We start from the raw sequence: 24,628 nt of genomic DNA on the forward strand, positions 1-24,628 counted from the left end.
AGTCGGCCGTACCGTCAGGAGCGGGGCCAGGATTCTGCGGGATCGGATTGTAATTCTCTTCTCTTGCCCTCTCTCGACTTTTTTTGAATTATTGGAGTTTTATAGAAATTTTGTCTAGATCAAAAGTGAAGACTAGGGTAAATTTCACAAAACTATAAGTGCACAAAGTTTTACATATTGGATATAGGGGAAATATCGGACGAACAAAATACATTTCAGGATATGTAGTGAATATTGGAGTGACATATCATATTATGTGCATATATAATATAAAGTCCTTAAGATGTGAAATAAACATACTTAATGAAATTTAAGCATAAAAATATAAATAATATATGTTTAGGATCACTAACCAATTGTAGAAACTTAGGGAAAAAGTGCCTAATAGAAATTGCTAACAAAACGTCACATGGATAGATTTTTTGCTAAAACATTAAAGATTTTTTTTTTTGCAGAACTATATTGTTTTGTGACAAACCATATAGAAGGACGTATTGGCCAATCTATGAGCTGATATGTTGGTTATGTTAGGGATATATTGTCCAAAAATTTGTCAAAAAACCGGTAAAAGATATTGTGACCATATTGTTTTGTGCCAAGCTTTATAAAAGGATATATTGGCTATATTCTATATGTTTTGGGTGTATTAAATTTCAGGATGCAGAGAGTGAAAGATAACATAGCAAACCCGTTCCACACGTCTTTAGCACATTCGACATTAAAGGATTAAGCAGCTGTGTTGCGAGCATAAAATAGGTTGTAAGCATAGAAAGGGATTAAGAGCTTGTGTAGATAAGTTGAATTGGGATATTGGTTATCATTTTAGGTGGATAAATGTACTTTTGTTTGTTTCTGACGAAGGTACACAGTACTATTGGTCATGTAAGGATGAAGAGGATGCATCGAGGAAGAAGATTGTGAACAGGGAGGCCCACCCACGTGGGCGTGTTCGTGGGCGCCTGCCCACGTGATGGCGCTGTGCCGCGCCTGCACCCACGACGAGGTAGCGTCGAGTTTCGTGCTGCCTGCCCGCCCACGACGAGCTCGTGGGCTCGTGTTCGTGCTGCGCCGTTCGCGCTGCCTGCCAGCCCACGTCGTGTCCTCCCACGTCGAGTTCAAGCGCGAGTTTTTTTTTTCTCGCCGTGAGATTTTTTTCCTCGTTTTCAGCCCGCCCATTTGTTTTCGGATTTGCCCCCTTCCTTGCCTATAAATAGCAGTGGAGTTTAGGGGGGAAGGTGTGGGAAAAATTTCTTGAGTGGAGTTTTGAGAAAAAGAAAGAGTGAGTTGAGAAATAACTTATAATAGTTTGGTATTCTCCTCATAGTTAAAACCCCCTCCCGTGGACGTAGGCAAGTTTGCCGAACCACGTAAATCTCGTGTTTTGTATTTGTCTTATCTGTGAGTTGCCATAGCTTGTAGGTTCCCTCGACATTTCAGTTTTAGAACTGATGAGAGGAAGAATGTATATTTTACTTTGATGAAATATCTCACTTTCGATTCTTGTTTCCTTTGAAAAATAAGAATTTCGCTATTTATTCTAGTTTTCTTTGAGAAACAAGAATATCGAGGTTGACTTGTGCTTTTGTGACAACTAAAGCCAGTGCTATCTCTCAGGTGATATCGCTTTCGCGACGGTAGGCGTGACTCTGCGCCCAACAATTGGTATCAGAGTCTTATTCAGATTAGCGGTGGTTGAGCTACTGATCTGAGGTGGTGGTTGATTATTATGTGGTAAAACACAAGGTATTTATTGAAATTCCTGAGAGAGGCGGACAAGCGGAGAATGACGTCTGCAAGTAAAACAATTAAAGTTAAAAAGTACGAGATTGAAAAATTCAATGGGAAAAATAATTTTTCCTATTGGAGGATGCAGATGAAAAATTCGTTGATTTCGCAGAAATTGCACAAAGCTTTGGTGGAAAAAGAGAAAAAGCACAAGGACATGTCTAATGAGGATTGGGAGGAGCTGGATCTGGAAGTACGTGCGTCGATTATCCTTTGCCTTAAAAGGGATGTAGCTTTTTTGGTGGACGGGGAGGAAACGGCTGCGGGCGTATGGTTAAAGTTAGAGAGCACCTTCATGATGAAGAGTCTAACGAACCAGATCTATTTAAAATCCAAATTATATACTTACAAGATGGAGGAGGGTTCATCAATCCGGGAATACATCAACAAGTTCGATAGGATCTTATCGGATTTGAAAGATATTGAGGTGACAGTGGAAGACGAGGATCAGGCACTTCTACTACTTCTATCTCTGCCGAAGTCTTATGAGAATCTGGTTCAAACACTGATGCTTATGTGCGACAGTTTGTCGATGGATGAGACTAGAACGGTGCTTCTAGCGGATGATCTTCAAAAAATTATAACTAGTGATATGGTCACTAGTGGTAACAAGGAACAAGTTCAGGGACTGTTTGCCAGAGGAAGAAGCAATGAGCGAGAAAAAGGCAAGGGAGAAAAGTCTAGATCTAAATCGAGACCTCTTACGGGACGAGCGTGTTTCAAATGTGATGAAGTTGGGCATATCAAGATCGATTGTCCTAACAAGAGAGTAGGTAGGAAGAAGAGCAATAACAAGACTGAAAGACAAGAAGGCAAAGAAGAGGCGAGCTACGCTTCAGGGGAAGGGAGCGATAAGGAATGCTATGTCGTTACGGGTGGTGAGCATACCTCCGGGAAGTGGATACTTGATTCTGGTTGTTCTTACCATATGTGTCCAAATAGAAAATGGTTTACTACCTACAGGAACATTAATGGTGGAACCGTATTGATGAGGAATAACCATGCTTGTAAAACGATAGGGCTAGGCGATATCAAGATCAAGATGCATGATGGAGTGGTTCGAACCTTGATGGATGTAAGGCACGTTCCCGACTTACGGAAGAATCTTATTTCAGTTGGTGCTTTGGACTCCGGGGGTTGCAAGATTGTAACAGAGAACGGAGTGAAGATGGTTGTTCGAGGTTCCCTAACAGTGATGAAGGGTGCTCATCACGGTAATCTATATACTCTCTCAGGTACGACGGTGACGGGAGATGCAGCAGTTGAAGCTGAAGGAAGTGGTGGAGACCCATGTGAGCACACACGGTTATGACATAGGCGGTTTGGCACATGTCAGAGAAGGGTCTAGATCTGCTTGGTAAAGAGGGTTTGCTAAAGAATCTGAAAAAATCTTGCATGGATTTTTGTGAGGATTGTATGTATGGAAAGGCGCACAGGATCCAGTTCTTGAAAAGCAATCACAAGAGCATATGTATACTAGATTATGTGCACACGGATGTTTGGGGTCCGGCTCAGACAACTTCTAAGGGTGGTTCCAGGTATTTTGTCTCGTTCATAAACGATTATTCTAGGTATGCTTGGATTTATTTTCTGAAGTATAAGAATGAGGTATTTGAGACATTCAAGAAGTGGAAGGCGATGGTTGAGAACATGATAGGTAAGAAATTGAAGACACTAAAATCTGATAATGGTACAGAGTATGCAGATGATGCTTTCAAGGAGTTCTGTGATCAGGAAGGGATTGTCAGACACTGGACAGTTAGATCTACACCACAGCAAAATGGGGTTGTGACAAGACTGAACCGAACACTGCGAGAGAAAGCAGTGAGTATGCGATCATATGCTGGTTTGGACAAAGAATGGTGGGCAGAGTCGATTGCTACAGCTTGCTATATAGTGAATCGATCTTCACATTCGACATTGGACGGTGATACACTCTATCGGGTGTGGTCAGGGGAGCATGCAGATTATGAGAGGCTTCATATTTTCGGATGTACCGTCTACTATCACGTTAACGAGGGAAAGCTTGACGCGAGGGCCAAGAAGGTAATTTTCTTGGGGTATGCAAAGGGTGTAAAAGGCTATTGTCTTTGGTGTACAGAAGATTCGAAGTTCGTGATCAGTAGGGACGTTACCTTTGATGAGAAGTCCATGATTGCTAGGATGTCCAAGGATGATGGTGTTGAGACTGTTGGGAATTCTAAATCCCAGGTTATTGATATAGAACCTAAAGACCAATCAGGTTCTAGTCGTGTTCAAGTGGGAAATCAGGTAGATGATGAGCTTGAGACATGCACTACAACAACAGCAGCTCGATGATAGCTTGGCTTCCACTAGGCCAAGGCGAGTATACAAGCAGGTACAGAAGCTGGGGGCTGATCAACCCCTGAAGCACTATGGGCATGTTAATTTGGTTGAATACGCACTCTCGGTGGAGGAAGATGAGCCGGTCTCCTTCAAGGAAGCTATTCGAGACAAGGATAGTGAGAGTTGGTTGGCTGCGATGGAGGAGGAGATGGAATCTCTCTGGAAGAACCAAACATGGGAGGTGGTCCCATTGCCCATAGGAAAGAAAGCTATAGGTTATAAGTGGCTGTATAAAAGAAAAGAAGATCCTTCAGAGCTCGGTGGTACGAGGTACAAGGCGAGGCTAGTGGCTAAGGGGTTTGCACAAAGAGAGGGTATGGATTACAATGAGATATTTTCTCCGGTGGTGAAACACACTTCTATGCGGGTGCTATTGAGTATTGTTGCTCATGGTGATCTTGACCTGGAACAACTCGACGTCAAAACGGTCTTTTTGCACGGAGACTTGGATGAAGAGATCTACATGCATCAATCTGAGGGTTACAAGGTTGAGGATAAGGAGCATCATGTATGTCGCTTGAGGAAGTCACTCTATGGATTAAATCAATCTCCTCGGTAGTGGTACAAGTGATTTGACTCCTTCATGCTGAAGCATGGGTTTTCCCGAAGCGACTATGATTGTTGTGTTTACATTCGCAAGCTTCGTGGAGGTGATTATATCTATCTCCTGTTGTATGTGGATGACATGCTTATTGTATCGAAGAACAAGGTGAAGATAGATAAGCTAAAATCTCAACTTAGCAATGAGTTCGAGATGAAGGACATGGGCGTTGTTAGGAAAATACTAGGTATGGAGATTAGAAGAGAGCGGACGAATCAGCGATTGTTCTTGAGTTAAAAGGGCTACATAGAGCGGCCGATCGCGATGTTCGGGATGCAAAGTGCAAAGTCGATGGCGACCCCATTGGCTCCACACTTCAGGCTTTCAGGTAAATAATCTCCCACTACAACAGAAGATAAGGCACACATGGAGCGTGTTCCTTATGCTAGTACAGTTGGCAGTTTGATGTACGCTATGGTGTGTACACGCCCAGATATTTCACAGGCGATTAGTGTGGTCAGCAGGTTCATGGCGAATCCGGTAAAGACGCACTGGGGAGCGGTGAAATGGGTCCTGAGGTACTTGAAAGGTACCACGGATACGTGTTTGTGTTTTGATGGAGATACATGTCAGATTGATGGGTTTGTTGACTCTGATTATGTGAGTGATCTAGATAGACGGCGATCTACTACTGGTTATGTATTCAGGATACATGGAGCTCCAGTTAGTTGGCGATCGATGTTGCAGGCTACAGTGGCACTTTTTCATACAGAGGCCGAGTACATGGCCATGACGGAGGGAGTGAAGGAAGCATTGTGGCTGTGGGGTCTTCTAGACTATTTGGGGATCGAGCAGGAAAGCGTGAACTTGTGGTGCGACAGTCAAAGTACGATTCACTTGACGAAGAATCAATTTCACCATGCTCGTACCAAGCATATCGACGTCAGATATCATTTTGTGCGGGATGCCATAGAGGAATGAGATATTTCTCTCATGAAGATGCATACGGATGAGAATCCCGCGGATATGTTAACCAAGGTAGTCACAGGCAGCAAGTTCCAGCATTGCTTGGACTTGCTTCAAATCAGCTCGTGTTGATTTGCCCAATAGGGCATGGCCCTGCGGGGCGGTGATGGAGGTGAGGCGGAGACTATGTTGGAAAATGATGGAGGGTACGTAGGCAGCCGCGGTATAGTGACGCAGCTGGTCTGTCCTGACTTTGGCTTGGATCTCTCTGGTGGAGTTCGTGGGGTTCTTCTGGTGTTCGTCCAAAATTTGAGGTTTATCAAATGATGTACGAGGTGGAAAATTGTGAACAGGGAGGCCCACCCACGTGGGCGTGTTCGTGGGCGCCTGCCCACGTGATGGTGTTGTGCCGCGCTCGCACCCACGACGAGGTAGCGTCGAGTTTCGTGCTGCCTGCCCGCCCACGACGAGCTCGTGGGCTCGTGTTCGTGCTGCGCCGTTCGCGCCGCCTGCCAGCCCACGTCGTGTCCTCCCACGTCGAGTTCGAGCGCGAGTTTTTTTTCCCGCCGCGAGATTTTTTCCCGCGTTTTCAGCCTGCCCATTTGTTTTCAGATTTGCCCCCTTCCTTGCCTATAAATAGCAGTGGAGTTTAGGGGGGAAGGTGTGGGAAAAATCTCTTGAGTGGAGTTTTGAGAAAAAGAAAGAGTGAGTTGAGAAATAACTTGTAATAGTTTGGTATTCTCCTCAGTTAAAACCCCCTTCCGTGGACGTAGGCAAGTTTACCGAACCATGTAAATCTCGTGTTTTGTATTTGTCTTATCTGTGAGTTGCCATAGCTTGTAGGTTCCCTCGACATTTCAGTCTTAGAACTGATTTTGTATTTGTCTTATCTGTGAGTTGCCATAGCTTGTAGGTTCCCTCGACATTTCAGTCTTAGAACTGATGAGAGGAAGAGTGTATAGGTTCCCTCGACATTTCAGTCTTAGAACTGATGAGAGGAAGAGTGTATATTTCACTTTGATGAAATATCTCACTTTCGATTCTTGTTTCCTTTGAGAAATAAGAATTTCGCTCTTTATTCTAGTTTCCTTTGAGAAACAAGAATATCGAGGTTGACTTGTGCTTTTGTGACAACTAAAGCCAGGACTATCTCTCAGGTGATATCGCTTCCGCGGCGTGAAGGCGTGACTCTGCGCCCAACAAAGATAAATATTTTATATACTTTGGGTTAAGGATACATGCAGGTTCTTTAGAACATGCGATTTCACCACTTCCGGTGAATTTGGATGTTTGGTAGTTGGTTTAGAAAGCTGTTAAGAGAAGCACAAAACAAAATGTTGCGTTTTGATGAACAATTTTTTTCCTTCCTTCTTTTGACCATAGATATAGTAGCTTATCCTTGTTATTATTCCCAACTTTTTTGTCTTGCACAATCTCTTAGAATCTACCATTAACTGGATATTTCCCTATTTCTCTCTTATGCATTTTACATATAAAAATTCTCTAACAAATCTTTTCTTATCTATAATTCTCTTGAAAATTTTATTTTCAACTATTTTAATTTTCTATAACCTCTTAAAATTAAAGAACTTACAAATAATCTTATCTATGTAGCAGTCTTCTGTAAAAGAGTTTATATAAGTTCTTCTACATTGCTAAAAGCAATGTCAAACACACCATAAGTAAATTATGTACCACTTCTGGTTCTTGATGTATACACATATAACTACACAAGTCAATTAACTCTTCCAGAGCACTCAATTTTACCTGAGCCAGATCAAGATTTGAAGCTACAAAATATATTTTGAACTGCTTTGTTGTATGTTTACTGCAAATTTGTATGAGTTGCAAATCTATGTTGACTTCTGTAACTTGTGTCATTTGCAGGGTACTCGGAAGTACAAAAACTTCAAGTACACAGCACAAAAATTAGAAGAGGTTGTCGTTTCTTGTAGGAGGGAAGAGAGAGCTGAACTATTAAGACAGCTATTGGTTGCACTGAGAAGAGTTGAAAGGATGCACGGAAATTCAGAGGAAGCAACGAGTCTAGAACAACCAGACTCTCTTGAACCTAAAAAGACTCTCTTGGTGAGTATGTAATTACTTTTTTAGTTCTCTCATGATTAGTGTACCAATTTGCCAGTATCTTCCCTTCGTTGCTGGATTATTTTCCTAAAATTATGCTGTTACAGTTGATATATAAAGATGGTTAGTGTTTCATCTAGATCATGGATGAGATTATATTAAAAGATATGCTAGTAATTCACTGTTCTTTGGATCTTATGAATAGGTATTGTTTTCTGAATCTGATTCTGAAGGTGATCCCATGAACTTCCGTGATGTATTACTTCATAGTCAGGCACTTGAAGGCATAACTTTGTCCATGGTGAGTCAAGTATGTTAATTTCTATGACTATTTCTTTCTCACAATATTTAGCAAGTATACTCATGTCACTGTACAAAATCAATTAATTTCCTGAAATTTATCTTATGGTGTGATATCTTTCTATGACGTTTAGCATTACGATTCTTTCTTTGCTATCACATGCTATATAATTTTCTACTTGATCCAACTTCCATTGAATTAATAAGTAAACTATAAGCATCAACTGGATGTAGAATCTGAAACACACAAAAAGAAGTCTAGCAGACATGAACTAATTGCTTGAGGGTTGGCCTGTATCATAAGCGTTTCATTTTCAGGATACTGTACTTTATTCAACATTTTGCATGTAATCTGGTGCAGTCTGTCAATATTTTTGTTTTCAACTATGGGAACGGTTCATGTTTATGTTCACATCTTCATTGCATTTTCATTTCGTAAAGTGTTCTTGCTGATGATGGAGGTTAACCGCAGGTTAACTTTTTGTGTGACTCAGATTCTCGATGCACCAAATGAGGAAGAAGTTCTGCTGTTGCTGGAAATATTTGGGTGAGTCTGCTTGCAGAGAGACTTCTTTCCCAATGTTAAACTCTGATTCTTGTAAGCTGAATTTTTATTCTCTCTTTATTTTCTCAAATGTGAGTTTATGTGAAAAATGTGATAGTAAAGCTATGTTTATGCATTTGTTGTTTGAGATCTCATTCACATAAATGGATTTATTGGCTATTTGTAACTCTAGTTGGAGTCATGATCAAGTCATGGCCGTCAAATTCTTGCATAGGTAATTAGAACTCAACACTCCTAACTTGGCTGATCGAATTAAGATTGTAATGGTCTGAAATAATTTCTGCATAAACAACAACACACACACACACAAAAATGAAAAGGAAGGAAAAACCAGAACACAACTGTGGGAATTTTGCTGAACACATTTCGTTACAAAGTCTTTAACAAAGCATCAGTTTGGTCTTTACAGTTACATCCATGAAAACCATCTTGCGCCAAATTATTCACTTTTGCTGGGAGAATATCTCTCGAATGTATAATGTATTGGAAGATACCATATATATTGGTAGCTATCATATGATATCTTCTGATATAATGCAAGCACAACATGTACATATAATCCAGTTAGTTTATCCAGGTACATTGTTAAAATTTCTATTTTTCCTCTCTTGCCAGAGACCTAACATGCTTCCGCTCTGAAGTCCATATTTGTTTTCATTCTGAATTTATTCCTTCTTTGATGTTTAACACTTTGCCAATTAATTATTCTTTCAGCTTTTTTTATCCCATCATCAACTTGAATACAAAACAATTTGCAAAAGCTGACTAGAGTCATCCTAAGCAAAATTGCTTGCTGCTATTGTCTAATTCTACTAATTAGTGTTTAGACTTTTTCCAGATGAAAGAAGGAAATTCTACAATCTCCACTTTCAAACTTTTCTATGGATTGTTTCTGATATGAGCATAGAAAATCCAGGACATCACGTCTCTTAAACTCTAGAGTCTTGTCGTTGCTCTTCAATTGCAACAATGCAAATATTAGAAGTTTTGACTTTAAAATGTCTTTGTCAATGACAAAGGAAACTTGAATAACATTCGTTAGATGCAAACGATAGGCTTGAGATGTTAAAATGATTTTTTGCTCCATGTATTTTTGCATGCAAAAGATAGATTTGGTTCGGCTGGTGACTTTAATTGTCAATAACAAACTGTATTCTTTATTAATATTCAATTAATTATTCTTTTTAATGTTGGTTTGTTTAAACTGATGAAAAAAGAATAAATGTTTAATTTTAGTTATGAATATGGATCAAAGAAGTCAATCTGAGTACGGATATTTTTTCCTTGTAAGATAAATAACATAACTGGCTTTGCTGAATTTGGTGTCTAAGTATTTCTTGGTTAATTATTTGCAGACACTGTTTGACAGGGGACAAGGAAGCACACAACTTAATTGTGTGTAGAATAAAACTACTTGCAAAAGCATTTTCAAGCTACCATGACGAAGTTTTGGTATAGCTGCTATTACTTATTACATCTTCTTCTCTATTATGTATTCAGAAAAATCATCAGCATTCTATATTCTCAGTGTGGTTTTTGTTTACTTTTACTTTCTCATGCCACCTACTCAAACAGCCTGCATCTGTAGGAAAGTAATGTACGTGCGTTTTTTAAGTGTCCAAGCAGATGATTTGGCAGATTTGTGTCATGATATCTTCATTTGCGGATAGCATATTTGGAATAAAAGTCCAAGCTTGAACCAAGGACTTCCACAACCCCTATGCCAATGCAAGCAGAAGAAAAGAATTTTTTGATCAGAATCAAGTAACAGAGTAATTAAAGAAGTAGCGATTGAAATTATTTGCTTGGCATAATTTCCTATGAGTTAATTTCTTATTACTTAGTATATTTGTTATTAGAGTTGTCCAGTTGTAATTTGTAAAGTTTGTATGCAATATCTCAGTAGAAGCTCATAAAATGATTTCGAAGATCTAGTCAGATGGCGTTCAAAGTAAATGGTTATTATGATTTGGGGATCCGATAATGCAGCAATCAGCTCGTAATTGTTTGCAATAAACCCACTATTGACTATCTATTAATCATAATGTTATCAGGCTAATAAAATATTGGCTCTGAAAATGGTTCATAAACTTCAAGGTGCGGCATAGTTTTAAATTTAGCATAGGCATAAACACATATTAGTTGAGATTCATAATAAAATCTGAAATCGTGGAACACGTCTTCCTCCTGGGCTTACTTCACTATATGCTTCTTAAGTAAGCATATAGGCCACTCTCAGGTAACAGCATTGCCTTCATTTATTAGCAGTTCAAACGTCGATTGCATTATTGTTGAACCAATAATATCTAGGAAACTTAATGTTAGCAAAAAGCTTCAGTTGAACCAATCATACCTAAGAAACTTAATGTTAGCAATCACTTCAGCCTCAATTTCCTATTTCATGTTTTTTTTCCTTCCATGCATAAGTATGCATTAAAATATTAAATATTAAATTTATAACCTTAGAGATAGTTGAAAAATCACGTGCTATTTGTTCTATGTTTATCTTCAGGTCAAGCGGGAAGAATTGCTCCTGTTTGCTCAAAGTGCCATTTCGGGGGTGAAACTGAATGCTGATATAGCAAGGTCACATTACTGAGTTTCTTGTGATGCTTTATTATTAATATATTCAAGTTATATTTTTCTACAACTATATTTACAGCATACTTGTTAAAATTTTAGGATGAGGAGCAGGGTAATACTGTTCTATTCTGGGTAGAGGCAATGAAATATCAGATAGAAGTTATATAATGTGAGAAGTTGCTGACCGTATACAACAAGTGAATTCATCATAAACCATTTGGTTTTCCATAAAGTGGGTTACTTTTGATGCATAACCGTTAAGACGAGAGAGTTGCAGGCTTAGAGTGGGCAAAGGAAATTTTTTTATGACCAGCCTTTTGAAATGACGTCTACTCTCAATTAGTCAGGTTAGTAAAGAGCGGTCTACCTTGCTGTATGATTGATGGCTGGGAAGATCTAGCTAATTGTATCTCGATCCATATCTGACGACCCCAAAAGAGCCCAGATGGATAGCATCTAAACAGAATTTTGTGGACAGATCGGGTCACATGTTTTGATCTTACGAAATAGGTCGAAGACAGTAGCAAGGTGCGAGAAAACAGGAGATAGTCAGGGTGGGAGACCCATCTTAAGCCAAGCAGCTGCGCTGAAATAGAGTCCCAAATTAATTAAAGCATTTTCAATAGAGACCTTTCAGAATCATGGACTCTGTGAGTAATTTGTATGGTCCAATCGAAGGGGCTAGGCTTCAAATAGACTCAGTAAAACGCTTGGAATGCACATGACCCAAAATAGAAACCGTGGCTGTTGTCTTGGATCCAAATTAAATGTGGAACTAAACTCACTCTCTAATCCTTGGATATCTACTACTCTAGCTACTTGGAAGGATGGTAAACATGGATCTAAACATGATTGATGCCATTATTGTTTTTTTGTTGCTTGATTTGAGGCTATAATGTTTGTTCGATCACAAGTAATATGGACATGCTCCACTGCACTCTATGCCCATTCTAATGTTACACTGTCATATTGTGGAATCAGGTTTTGTCACACAAATAATGAAATTACTCATGGGATCTGCTTAGCGTCTCTTAATTTTGTCTTTCCTAAGGAACAAAACACCTAAGTTTTCTACACTGTTTTATGTGTGATATTGTCAATCAAGGTTACAAAGTTATTTCCGATTTTCATGCAGTTAGGCATGACAACGAATTAGATGCCTATGGTGAACTTTGCTTGAAGGGAAGGTATGGTTACTGACTTTCTGGTATTTTGTTTTCAGAATAGATGCAGAAACCTCAAACATGTGGAAAAGAATTGCTGGAATGGAATCATTGTGTAGATTGGATGCAGATTGCAAAGAACCTACAAAGAATGATTTTGCAGATGTGAAGGTAATCCTAATGCCGATGTTTAATTACTGGTTCCCATGGTGGTTCTGTGATATGGATTTTTTTTGAGGTAATGGAGCTCTTTTTTCTGCATTGCTTTTTGTAATAGAATATTGATTTCTGAAATGTTTTTCGTAGGAATGAAAATGTTTAATTTCTGGTGCCATTGTGCTTTACTGCATTTGCTGCAAATTATAGGGCTTGTTTCATTTTCTGCTTTGATTTATGTTCACGTCTATAGCATTACTTTATTTTAAGTTTACATTTGGTCTTGTAGGATATGAAAGAAGCACTTGAAGAAGTTCAGTTGTGTTCTAAACTTGAAGATTTATTACTAAAGAAGAGGACCATAAGAAATGGGGATTCTGATAAGATACATTCTGAAAAGGCATGCTTGTAATTTCTCTTTCTTCTTTTATTTAAAGACTAATTCTTCCATCATCAATCTTCCAATGCTCTCTTTGAAGCCACCTTTCTGGTTTTCTTTTATTTAAACATGGCAATGAAAGATTGACGCATTACCCTTTTTTTCCACTGAACCAAAGAGACCATGCAACAAAATCTATGCAAAGGTAACAAGAAAATGCCCACGTTTGAACCAACTTCCCTGATATTGAAGGTGCTCCTGACAATGCGTGTTAGTAATTCTCTATTGCATTGTCTGTTACTTGGAGTTGTGGTTGTGTTTTTAATCCCAATCTCTTCATCTAAATAACAGAAGTAAAGAATCTCAAGCAGTAATGTGGACAGATAAATTAACTTACAGAACTTATTTTGCATCTGAGGTAATCCAAAACATATGCTTCAGTTTGTTGATAGCTTCTTTGAAACCGTGTTCAAATAGATCAGTGCTGAAGATCTTCTCATGATCAACCATTATGTACATTTTCACCATTAACCAATCTCGTCTCTGCTTCCTCTGTCATGTATATCTGTTTCTTATCTTGCATCTTCTTGAAACATTGAAAATTGCTTATCATATCAATACATAAACATAATCAGAGCCCCGAGAATCATTTTGCTACTGATTCTTGGAAGCATTGTTTGCTTCCAATGAAAAACCAACTTTTCCATTAGCTCTTGCTGAATTTCTAATTTTTATGCCTCCCAAATGGTGACAAATAATTGGCGGGATATGAAATTGTGGGACTTGACTTTGACAAACTGTGATAAGAACCATCTTTCGTATTCTCTATGGGAATCTGTTACTAATATTATCTTATTCATTAATGTCAGGTTGATAAGTTAAAAGTTTTAGCAGAATCTCTTGCTAATTCCTCTTCAAAGGCAGAAATCCGTATTTCAGATCACAGGTCTAGCTCTTATTTTATGCTCATTCTCTGAAAATTTGGGATTTATTTTGTTGGCACATTTTTATTAGCTTATATGCATAATTTGTTGCATAAGCAAGATCAGCAACATAAGAAAAATCCTAACTTGTACTAGTAAGACTCTTGCCTTGAGGGGTCTGTTGATAAAAAAGTTGAATTCTCCAATCTTCTCACCCTATCCCACATAGACATCCTTTCACTAGTGGTGCTTGTTATCCTTATCATGATAATATGCATGCTATCATCTTGAATTAAAAAAGGTGTAGAAGTGCCAACAATTAGAATATAAATCAAATTCCAAATTCAGAGAAAAATTTAAGATTTCATGATAAGAGTGCATCTGCTGTAGCATGTAGGTCCCTTCCATTAATGAGGAGAAAACCACGTGTTTCATGCTTGCAATGTGAAATTGATTGTGAACATGAAAGTGGACAGAATAGGTGAGAGGTTCACTTTTGTGGGCTGAATGCATTCACGCTACATAGACAATCTCCTATGAATTCACAGCACTTCTTCATCAGGACAATTGAACCGAGCAACACAAAGCAGAAGAAGCAACAGAACTCAGAGAGTGTGTTAGGAGAGAGAAAGAGAAAAATAGAGAGAAGGGAGTGAATGTTTCCACCTCACTCTTTTGTTATCCTTCTTGGGTGTCTAGGGACTACACTTTGTGTACCCATTATTTTGGTAGTGGAGATTTTCATGGACTGGGTCCTGTGATTTTTCCCTTCAGTTGAAGGGCTTCACATGTTAAAAGTACTGGTGTCTGCTGAGTATCTCCTTTGATCATTTGCTTGTTTTTGTCTTATTAATTCGTTTTATTTACAAGGGAAGGGGAAAAAGCCATTCAACCATCTCAGTTTTCCCAACATATAAGTCAGCATCCATCCTAATAATTTGGGTTTATGAATGGGAAAATGTATATAATTTTTGTGAAAGTTTTGGAGGTCTGGGAATTTTACAGTTGTATTGAAAACCTTTTTTGACTAACAGTTCTATTGAATACCTATGCCCATAGAAACATTTGTTACAGCCAAGCACAACAAGCTTGATTTTTATGGTATTGAAACTTTATTGACATATTCTTTCCCTTTCCTGGATAAACTATTTCTGATGTTTCTCTGTTAATTCTTTTTTTTTGCAAAATCTGCAGGAATCAGTTAGAGGAGGCTCTCAACTTTCGTGTGACCAAAACCCACGAAGTCAGTGAAACTGAAAAGGTATCTCGACAGAGACATATATGCAAATAGAACTTTCTGAAACCATCAGATATACACATCTTTATTTTAGATTCAGATTTTTTAAGAGATTTCCATTGCCATGTATCAAAAAGGACAAAACATCCTTTAATTAAGTGGAGTACTATTTAACATAACCTAAGAACCTGCAAAAGATATGAGGGGCATTATAAGCTTGTGGTAGGTCCGATTGGACCTCAGATTCCTGATCTCTATTTTTTGAGCAGGAGTTATGAATTTAAATCATTAAGATCTTGTCTGTTCTTTCCAATCTTAATAAAAACACGTCGGGGTCTTTATGTGTTTTGATGCATATTATGTAAAAGCACACAAAAATCGACAGCATATATCCACATCTTATACTCTACTCTTTAAGGACTTTTCTTGATGCTGTGTCTGTGTCATATCTGAAATTACCCTAGGGGGTGAATAGGGTATTTGCTAATCTAATCTGATATCGATGCCAATTTAAAATTTACTAACAATATCTTATATCTTAGCAATATGATGTATACAAGAGATATATGCAAGGATATAGAATTAAACAAAGGGCGATATAAACATGAGACAATAGGCGATATGAAAATATACACAAGAATAAGTGCGCTAATGTCAAACACAAACAAACAATATGATCACGGAGTTCGGTCAACCCTCGACCTACGTCTCCGCTCCTCACCTTCGAGGAGATTCTCCACTATCTCAAAATCAACTACACAATCAGTTTTCTAGTTCACCGAAAACTTTTATAATATCACACAATTATCAATACCACAAGACACCCTTCTAAGTGTTGGCCTACCCGTGTCATATTCCTCAAGTGCTTGGATTTACTACCTCTTCCTAGGCTTTACAACCAATGTCACTCCTTTTGGAATTGACCACGGTCTCTCCCAACCACTCCTCTAAGTGTCCTTGTGTATTACAACGTGTTCTCTGTTGGGGATTTTAAGGAGATTAATCTGCGGAATTAAATACTAAACGAATAACGACACCAATGAAAAATATCACAAGCAAGTAAACACCAAGATCTAACGTGGTTCGGCAAATCGTGCCTACGTCCACGGGGCAATCCAGAGAGAAATATTTCATTATGAATCAAGAGTACAATCCCTTCAAGTTACACCTGAACTTGAGGATTAAATCACAAGAGAAAGATATAGTGTTACCTTTAGGGCACCAAAACCCTAAAACCTATCTCATCAAAAATCTCCAACTCCCGTGGAGAAATCAGCACCGTACCCTCGACGGCGTCGTCGTTCTGAAGATAACGATTTTTGAATCACTGCAATCGGACACCCAAGCTATGCAGAATCTGAACTTTTATCTCTCTCTTTTTCTTCTCTCTTTTCTCTCTCCTCGCGGCACCGTTGCAAATTCGTGGTTACTGCAGCACCAGAGTACTGTTCACCCAATAATTGTTCATCTAAATATTGACCTCGGGGTTCTCTTAAATAGAATTCTTCAAACCTATTCCTATTTCAAATAGATCATCCAAGTCCTCTTCTAAATAGAGTTCTAATCCATGTAGACTTCTTATAGATAGAATTGTAATTCATGTAGACCTCCTCATGTGGGCCTTATCTTGGGTTGGACCCACAACAATCTCCCCCTCCAGCCTAAGGAGGAGATATGCCAATCTTTAACTCCTCAACGAGAGTTCATGCCGGCCAATCACCGACACAACTCGGTCTTTTCTCTGGAAACGGTCTTCGTTAAAAAATCTGCTGGATTTTCATTTCTGTGAATCTTCTGTAACTTCAGCTCCTCTTTCTCAACAGCTTCCCTAAGCCAATGATATCTCACACCAATGTGTTTCATCCTGGAATGGAATGTAGAATTCTTGCTCAAATCAAGAGCACTTTGATTATCAATGAAGATTTGATAATTATCCTGTTGTAAGCCTAACTCCTGCAGAAATCTTCTCAACCAAATCATCTCTTTATCGGCTTCTGCAGCTGTAATATATTCCGCCTCTGTTGTAGATAAAACAACACACTTCTATAACCTGGACTGCCAAGATACTACTCTTCCTACAAAAGTGAACAACCAACCTGAGGTAGGCTTCCTGTGATCGAGATCAACTGTCATATCCGCATTTGCAAAACCATGTAATACTGTCTTCGAACTTCCAAAATCCAAACACAATCTGAAACTGCCTTTTAAATATTTTAAGATCCACGTTACACCTTCCCAATGAACTTTCCCTGGATTAGAAAGAATTCTGCTCACAACGCCAATTGCATGATCTATATCTGGTCGAGTGCAAACCATGGCATACATCAAACTCTCTATAGCTGAAGAGTAAGGAATATTCTCCATCTTATTTTTTTCCTCATCTGTAGTCGGGTAAAATTTCTTGCTAAGCTTCAAATGACCTGCAAGAGGAGTACTGACTGACTTGGCATATTTCATGTTGAATCTATCAAGTAACCGTTCAACATATTTCTCTTGTGATAATCATAACTTCCTGGCTTTTCTGTCACGAGCAATATCCATACCAAGAATCCGCTGTGTCGAGCCCAAATCCTTCATGTCAAAAGATTTAAATAACTCATTCTTCAGCCCACCGATTATTTGACTATCCTGACCAACAATCAACATATCGTCCACATAAAGCAAAAGGATAATGAAACTAGAATCTGAAATTCTCCTGAAATATACACACGAATCTGTAATTGTCCTCTGGTAGCCATGAGTTAACATGAAAGAATCAAATTTCTTGTACCACTGTCTGAGTGCCTGTTTCAAACTATAGAGGCTCTTCTTCAACCTACAAACCATATGTTCTTTTTCCTTCACTTCAAAACCTTCAGGCTGCTCCATGTCGATCTCCTCCTCCAAATCACCATGAAGGAATACAGTCTTCACATCAAGCTGCTCAATTTCGAGGTCTAAACTAGCTGCTAACCCCAAGATAACTCTAATGGACGTCATCTTCACAACCGGTGAAAAAAATCTCATCAAAATCAATGCTTTTTTTTGACCAAAACCTTTCACCACTAATCCGGCTTTGTATTTCTGAATCTCTTTGTAGTCATCCTTCTTTAACTTGAGCACCCACTTATTCTTCAAAGCTTTTCTGTCCTTCGGTAAATCCACCAACTCATAAGTATTGTTCTTCTCAAGAGACTTCATCTCTTCCTTCATAGCCTGAAACCATCTGTCCTTGTCTTTATGAGTATGTGCCTCCTGAAATTTTTCTGGCTCCCCTTCTTCTGTCAGCAAAGAATACTCTGAAAGACGATATCTCGTGGATGGTCGATGCTCTCTAGCTGATCGCCTAAGTTGTGGCTCTGTAAACTTCTGCTGCTGGTGATGCTCCCCCTTGTGAGGAGCCTTCTGCTCGTGATCCTGATCACCGTCTCCCTACTCTGGTAACTGACCGTCATCATTATTATCATCATCATGCACCTGCTCTGTATCTGTAGGATACAACTGTACTGGAGACGAAACATGTGTCGTATTTGGAATCTCACTAGCAACACGCTCTGACTGCTCTGCTCTCTCGAGATCTGCAATAGTCTGATCCTCCTAAAAAATCACATCTGCTCGTCTGATAGTTTCTCTTTTCTGGATCTCATAGTTTATAGCCGAACTCGTATTCTCCATAACCAAGAAAAATGCAAGGAACTGCTCTATCATCAAGCTTCTGTCTCTTCTTATCACGCGTCGGTTCCAAAACGTGATAGTTTGGAACGTGACTCGGTCGACAATGCAACCATACGATCACATTCACGCCTCTGGATCATCCTGTATATAAATATATTGCCAAAAGAACTACTACATAGAGTATGTAACTAAGATAACAAAGAAAATAGATAGATAAAGAAATATCTGAAATTACAGAGTTCTATAACAAATCCACAACTATCTAAAAATGAGAAAGAGAAAAATATATCATAGTCTGGAGAATCACATGTGGCTAAGGGAAAGTCTAAAATAAATAACTACCTAAACAAACTGAAGCTGAGAAAGTGATAGGACAGAAGATGTTCACTGCCGCTGGTCTTAATCCTTAAAGTACTCTTGGTCCTGTGAAGAAAGAACAATTCCCGGGTCTGGGGCATGCAAACCCCAGGGGAGTCAAAAAACTCCCAGCAAGCATGTAAAATGAGGAAATTGTGCGCGTGTAAGTATAGGTGACATGTATAAAGAAAAAATGGAAACTCAGTTAAAGATGATAAAGGGAATTTCTAAACATGGATATTCAAACAAGGTCTACCATAAAGCATACATCTTATATCCTATACTAAAAAGAATTAAGATTTAGAAACCCACAATACGAGATGAGTACGTCGAGGGAATAATCCAAACAAGGAAATCCTCGTATGTACCATATATCTCAAATTGTAAATCTCTAAATATCAACTACTAAAATTCTATAAACAAACAATATAAATATACATCACAAATACTTCATCCAGGCCATGTTGTGCATGCCAAAACTATCACAAAGCCTATAAACATATTATTCTTATTTTACATGTAATTTGAATTAGAGAAGAATATTTTCATGTATATAAATCGGTTCCCCGTAAACCGTCTCGGGAACACGGCTTCAACTCCAGTATTGGCCCTTTGGCCCATGTATATATAAGTCAGGATATCAGGAATGCGCATGTATCCGTTTATATACATGTTATATTCTCCGTCTAAATCCCATTTTATAAACCCCATGTTTACCAATTTAATTTAAATGACTGTGCATGAAATGTTGTACACTAACCACAGAGTTACCGTGGGATGACTTCTGTAAAATGATGAAAGATAACCGTGACCCAGAACATGTCCAATCAAGGGGGATGCATCGTCTAATCAATGTTATAATAGTAATAGTCAAGGAAAAATCTCATATTGGGATATCGATATCGATATCGAGAGCATAGTCATGCTATGAAATTCATACTTATAAATCACATTTTAACAGAAGTCGTTTTCATGCACAGTCTCTTCTATTAGATGACAACTAGGTGATCAAGCAACAATTTTCCATACAACCATGCATGTCAAGCACAGTACATACCAACTAGGAAATACTTAGAACATTAAAGTTGACTCCTCAAATATGAATAATATTAACGTCAAATAAGCCTCATGTAAACGGTCAATGCAGGAAAAAAAAAGTCATTAGAGAAAAAAAAAACAAGAGAAAAAAAAAGATGTCCAAGTTCTACTTTAGCCGTTCTTAGTCATTACATATATACATATATAAACCAAGTAATTGAAATGCATGCTGCTTGGGAACGACTAATGTGTATGTGGGACCATATATACATATATAAACCAAGTAATTGAAATGCATGCTGCTTGGGAACGACTAATGTGTATGTGGGACACATGGGGTCTGCTATTTGACACAAATTGAAATGCATGCTGCTTGGGAACGACTAATGTGTATGTGGGACACATGGGGTCTGCTATTTGACACAAGTCAACACAACTGACATGGGGGCAAAGTTCCAACTCGGATTAGATTGAACTTAATATTTGTACTAGGTGTAAAATATAATAAATCAAAGTCTAAAGGTTGCTAAAAGAAACTCGTATACACATAACCTTTGAACCTCCAATTTACAGTGAATGCCACTGAACTAGAGCCATTAAGAGATGCTGGGTTAAATATATAATGTTTAAGAAAAATTTTAAAACAAAAAAAACTTCTCGTCAACAAAAAGAAATAGTTAGTTTTTCATATTTTCTTTTAAGGGTATTTTTGAAATTTCACAACAACAGATTCCTTGTTATATAAAAAACTTCGTTTTTGAAATAAATTTAAACTTATATTTGTTGTTACCAACCGAACAACCTTGTTAAATTATAGATTTTAAGATTTGATAGGATATCCAAGAATCATCCCTTGTATTTAGAGAAACTATTTAGGCATAATGAAAATAAATAAATACTCTAAAGAAAAAGTTTATTTATAATTACTTTAGAATAAAGTTTATTTTACTTTTTAATACTTAAAACTTACAGATTTCATATAACATAGTTTTAGAGCCTTATATATTTTTTTTTTTTTGAGAAAAATATGACAATACATCATATAATCTATGAACTAAAAAGATACAAACAAGAAAAAATACAGGAAAACCATAGCTTGACTATGAAACTAAACAATATGAATATCACATAAAATGATAGCTCACATCTATGACTCAGTAACCATGAATTTCATGAACTACATATTAACATTTCACATATGATAACGGGTCATAATACATACCACTCTGATATGTAATTATCTTAGCAACCACCAGCCACATTAATTTATCCACATTTAAAATTCGACAAGTTATCAAACTGATTTACAAACAAGAACTTGACATGATTGCTATTAATATAACCATGTATCAAAGTTGAAAATACATGAGAATCCTACAGAACATTCTAAATAATTTAATCTATAAACGGAAGTCAAATAGTGCATGATCAACTAGAAACTATATATACATCATGTGTAGTGTTATCTAACATTCTACATGACTGACAAGAATATGAGCAGGAAAAAAAATCTACAAAGCAATTCCTAAAAAAAAATGAAGGAGATGAAGTATGAGCATTATCCTAGACAACCTGTCACACATGATGGGAATAAAGAGGTCATATATATATATTTTTTGAAAGATGCATGCTAGCTAGTCCTGAATCGATGAAAATCAAATGAGAACAATAATGAAGATAGCAAAGAAAGGATTGACTGAAGAAGAAAAAAAAATTGAAGGATAAGAAATGCTTGCCAAATTCGAGAGACCCCGAAAGCTACACCGAAGCAAGAAAATCCCCTTTTTTCTCTCAATTCTCCTTGCCGCCTCCCTTCTCCTCCCTCTATTTCTCTCTCTCTCTCTCTCTCACTTTTTCCGTCTCTTTTTTTTTCTTTTTTTTACGTGAGGCAAGATTTGGAAGGGGATTTAAAGAGAGAAAATAAAAAGTAATTAGGGGACAAAGTGAGTGATTTGGGGAGGGATTTATGGAGAGAATTAGGGAGCGAGATTTTAGTGGAGGGATTTTGGGAGATACAGGGTTAAGTGGGGAGATATTTCCAAAAATATCTTTCCCTCAAATCTCTCACGTGAAAGAAGAAAAACAAAAGGGAAAGATGGAGTTGGGCCTTCTTGATTCCAAAACACTTATGGGCTTTACATAGTTTGGTTTATTTTTTTTCAATTCAAAAACAGATGGGCCTCCTATATAATTGATTAGTATAAGAAAAAAAAATAGATTATTACACTTCTCCTTCGGAATATGTGCAAACGCCTTGCAACCAAACACCTTCATATGAGAATAGGAAATATCTTTTCTGGACCAAACTCTCTCTGGAATATCAAAACCCAAAGGAACTGAAGGAGACCTGTTGATTATGTAGCATTCAGTGCGAATAGCTTCAACCCAGAAGCTCTTAGGTAACTTCGCCATCTTCAACATGTATTTGACTTTCCCCATAATGGTCCTGTTGTACCTCTCTGCAACTCCATTATGTTGCGGTGTGCCGGGTTCTGTCCTCTGATGTCAAATACCATGCTTGGAGCAATAATCTCTAAACTTAATGGAAGTGTACTCTCCTCCATTATCAGTGCGCAAACACTTCAACTTCTTTCCTGTCTACCTCTCCATCATAGCATGAAACTGCCGGAAGACTGAAAATACCTGATCCTTTGTCCTCAATAAGAAGACCCACATCTTCCGCGATGCATCATCAATAAATGTGACAAAGTACTTATTGCCACCTAAGGACTCCACCTCAATAAGACCACAAACGTCAGAATAAATTAAATCCAGGATATTATCTTTTCTTTTAGAAGGCTTATTAAAAAAAACTCTATGTTATTTGCCAAATAAACAATAATCATAAGGGGTGAGTGACGAACATTTAGCAAAGGGAATGAGAGACTTCTTTGCTAATATCTGCAATCCTTTCTCGCTCATGTGCCCGAGCCTCCTATGCCACAAACTGAGAGTATCACCGTCTTGAGCCACGCTCAAAGAATCACATGAAGCCTTCGCTTGAGTCTTGTATAAATTGCAACATACACTTCCTCTAGCCATCACAAGAGAACCTTTAGTGAGTTTACATTTTCCTCCACCAAATTGAATTTTATATCCCATTCGGTCCAAAGCAAAACCCGAAATTAAGTTGACGCGCAAATTGAGAACATGCCGCACATTCTTTAAGATTAATGTGCATCTGATATCTGTCTGTAAGTGTATATCACCAAGTCCCACAATCTTCGAGTAGCTAATATTGTCCATCTTCACATTGCCAAAGTCACCTGCTTTATACGACATGAAAAGATCTCGATTGGAGGTAGCATGACATGTAGCTCCTACATCCACTATCCACTCAGAATTCTGACTTGTAACATGCATACGGTCTTCTTCCCTACAAATGAGAATAACATCGGTCTCAGACAAAGTGGTTGTAGTGTTACTGTCAACTTTTTTCTTTTCATCTTTGTTCCCAGCTTGCTCTTTCTTCAATGCCCAACAATTCTTCTTGATATGATCTGGCTTCCCACAATAAAAGCAACTTCTTCCTTTAGACTTTGATCTGTCCTTGGATGTGCCATGACCTCTGGATTGGTCCCTGTACCTGCTCCTGCCCCTGTTCTTCGTGACAAGTGCATGTGAGTTATCTGTGTTGGTAGACTTCCTCAGAGTCTCCTCATTGAATAAACTGTTAGTAACCATACTCATCAATAACACACCATCTGGAGCTGTGTTGCTGACTGTCACAACCAGTATCTCCCAACTGCCTGACAAAGAACCCAATAGCAATAAAGCCTGTAGCTCATCATCGATAGTCATCTTCATGGTAGCTAACTGATTAATCAAACTCTTGAACTCATTCAAGTACCTTGCTATGTTGCTTCCTTCTTTAAATTTTAAGTTCACAAACCGCCTCATAATAAACACATTGTTTCATGCGGTCTTCTGCTCGTAGAGATCCTTAAGCTTCTTCCAAAGAGACTTCGTGTTAGTCTCACCCGATACATGATGAAACACACTAACGTCGATCCACATCCGAATATAACCGATCGTCTTCCTGTGTTGTTTCTCTCATTTTTTATCAGTCATCTTTTCTGGCTTAGCTTCATCTCCCTCAATAGGGTCATGTAAATCTTTACAATACAAAATATCTTCCATCTTGAATTTCCATACTTGCCAATTGGAACCATCCAATTTTATCATTGTGTCAAAACTCTCTATCTTTTCCATCCCAAAGCACGCCTCAAACTAGGTCTCTGATACCACTTGTTGGGGATTTTAAGGAGATTAATCTGTGGAATTAAATACTAAATGAATAACGGCACCAATGAAAAATATCACAAACAAGCAAACACCAAGATCTAACGTGGTTCGGCAAATCGTGCCTACGTCCACGGGTAATCCAGAGAGAAATATTTCACTATGAATCAAGAGTACAATACCTCTAAGTTATACCTGAACTTGAGGATTAAATCACAAGAGAAAGATACAGTGTTACCTCTAGGACACCAAAACCCTAAAACCTATCTCACCAAAAATCTCTAACT

At 38.1% G+C, this 24,628-nt stretch overlaps 1 protein-coding gene across 2 annotated transcripts in view; it reads left to right on the top strand.

Moving 5' to 3' along the window:
• The window catches only part of LOC109822742, a 29,889-nt gene that overhangs the window by 260 nt on the left and 5,001 nt on the right, over positions 1–24,628 (top strand). The window contains exons 1-10 of one of the 2 annotated variants that reach the window (XM_020388988.1): positions 1–49; positions 7,547–7,747; positions 7,950–8,054; positions 8,539–8,591; positions 9,965–10,061; positions 11,122–11,195; positions 12,415–12,526; positions 12,801–12,911; positions 13,760–13,836; positions 15,008–15,074. The exon at positions 1–49 is cut by the window's left edge and continues 260 nt beyond it. In XM_020388988.1, coding sequence (XP_020244577.1) covers positions 1–49; positions 7,547–7,747; positions 7,950–8,054; positions 8,539–8,591; positions 9,965–10,061; positions 11,122–11,195; positions 12,415–12,526; positions 12,801–12,911; positions 13,760–13,836; positions 15,008–15,074 — 946 coding nt within the window. The remainder of the gene's footprint in view (positions 50–7,546; positions 7,748–7,949; positions 8,055–8,538; positions 8,592–9,964; positions 10,062–11,121; positions 11,196–12,414; positions 12,527–12,800; positions 12,912–13,759; positions 13,837–15,007; positions 15,075–24,628) is intronic. The other variant, XM_020388989.1, reaches the window with a different exon arrangement.

Source organism: Asparagus officinalis, chromosome 8, assembly GCF_001876935.1.
Source record: "Asparagus officinalis chromosome 8, Aspof.V1, whole genome shotgun sequence".
Classification (NCBI taxonomy): Eukaryota; Viridiplantae; Streptophyta; class Magnoliopsida; order Asparagales; family Asparagaceae; genus Asparagus; species Asparagus officinalis.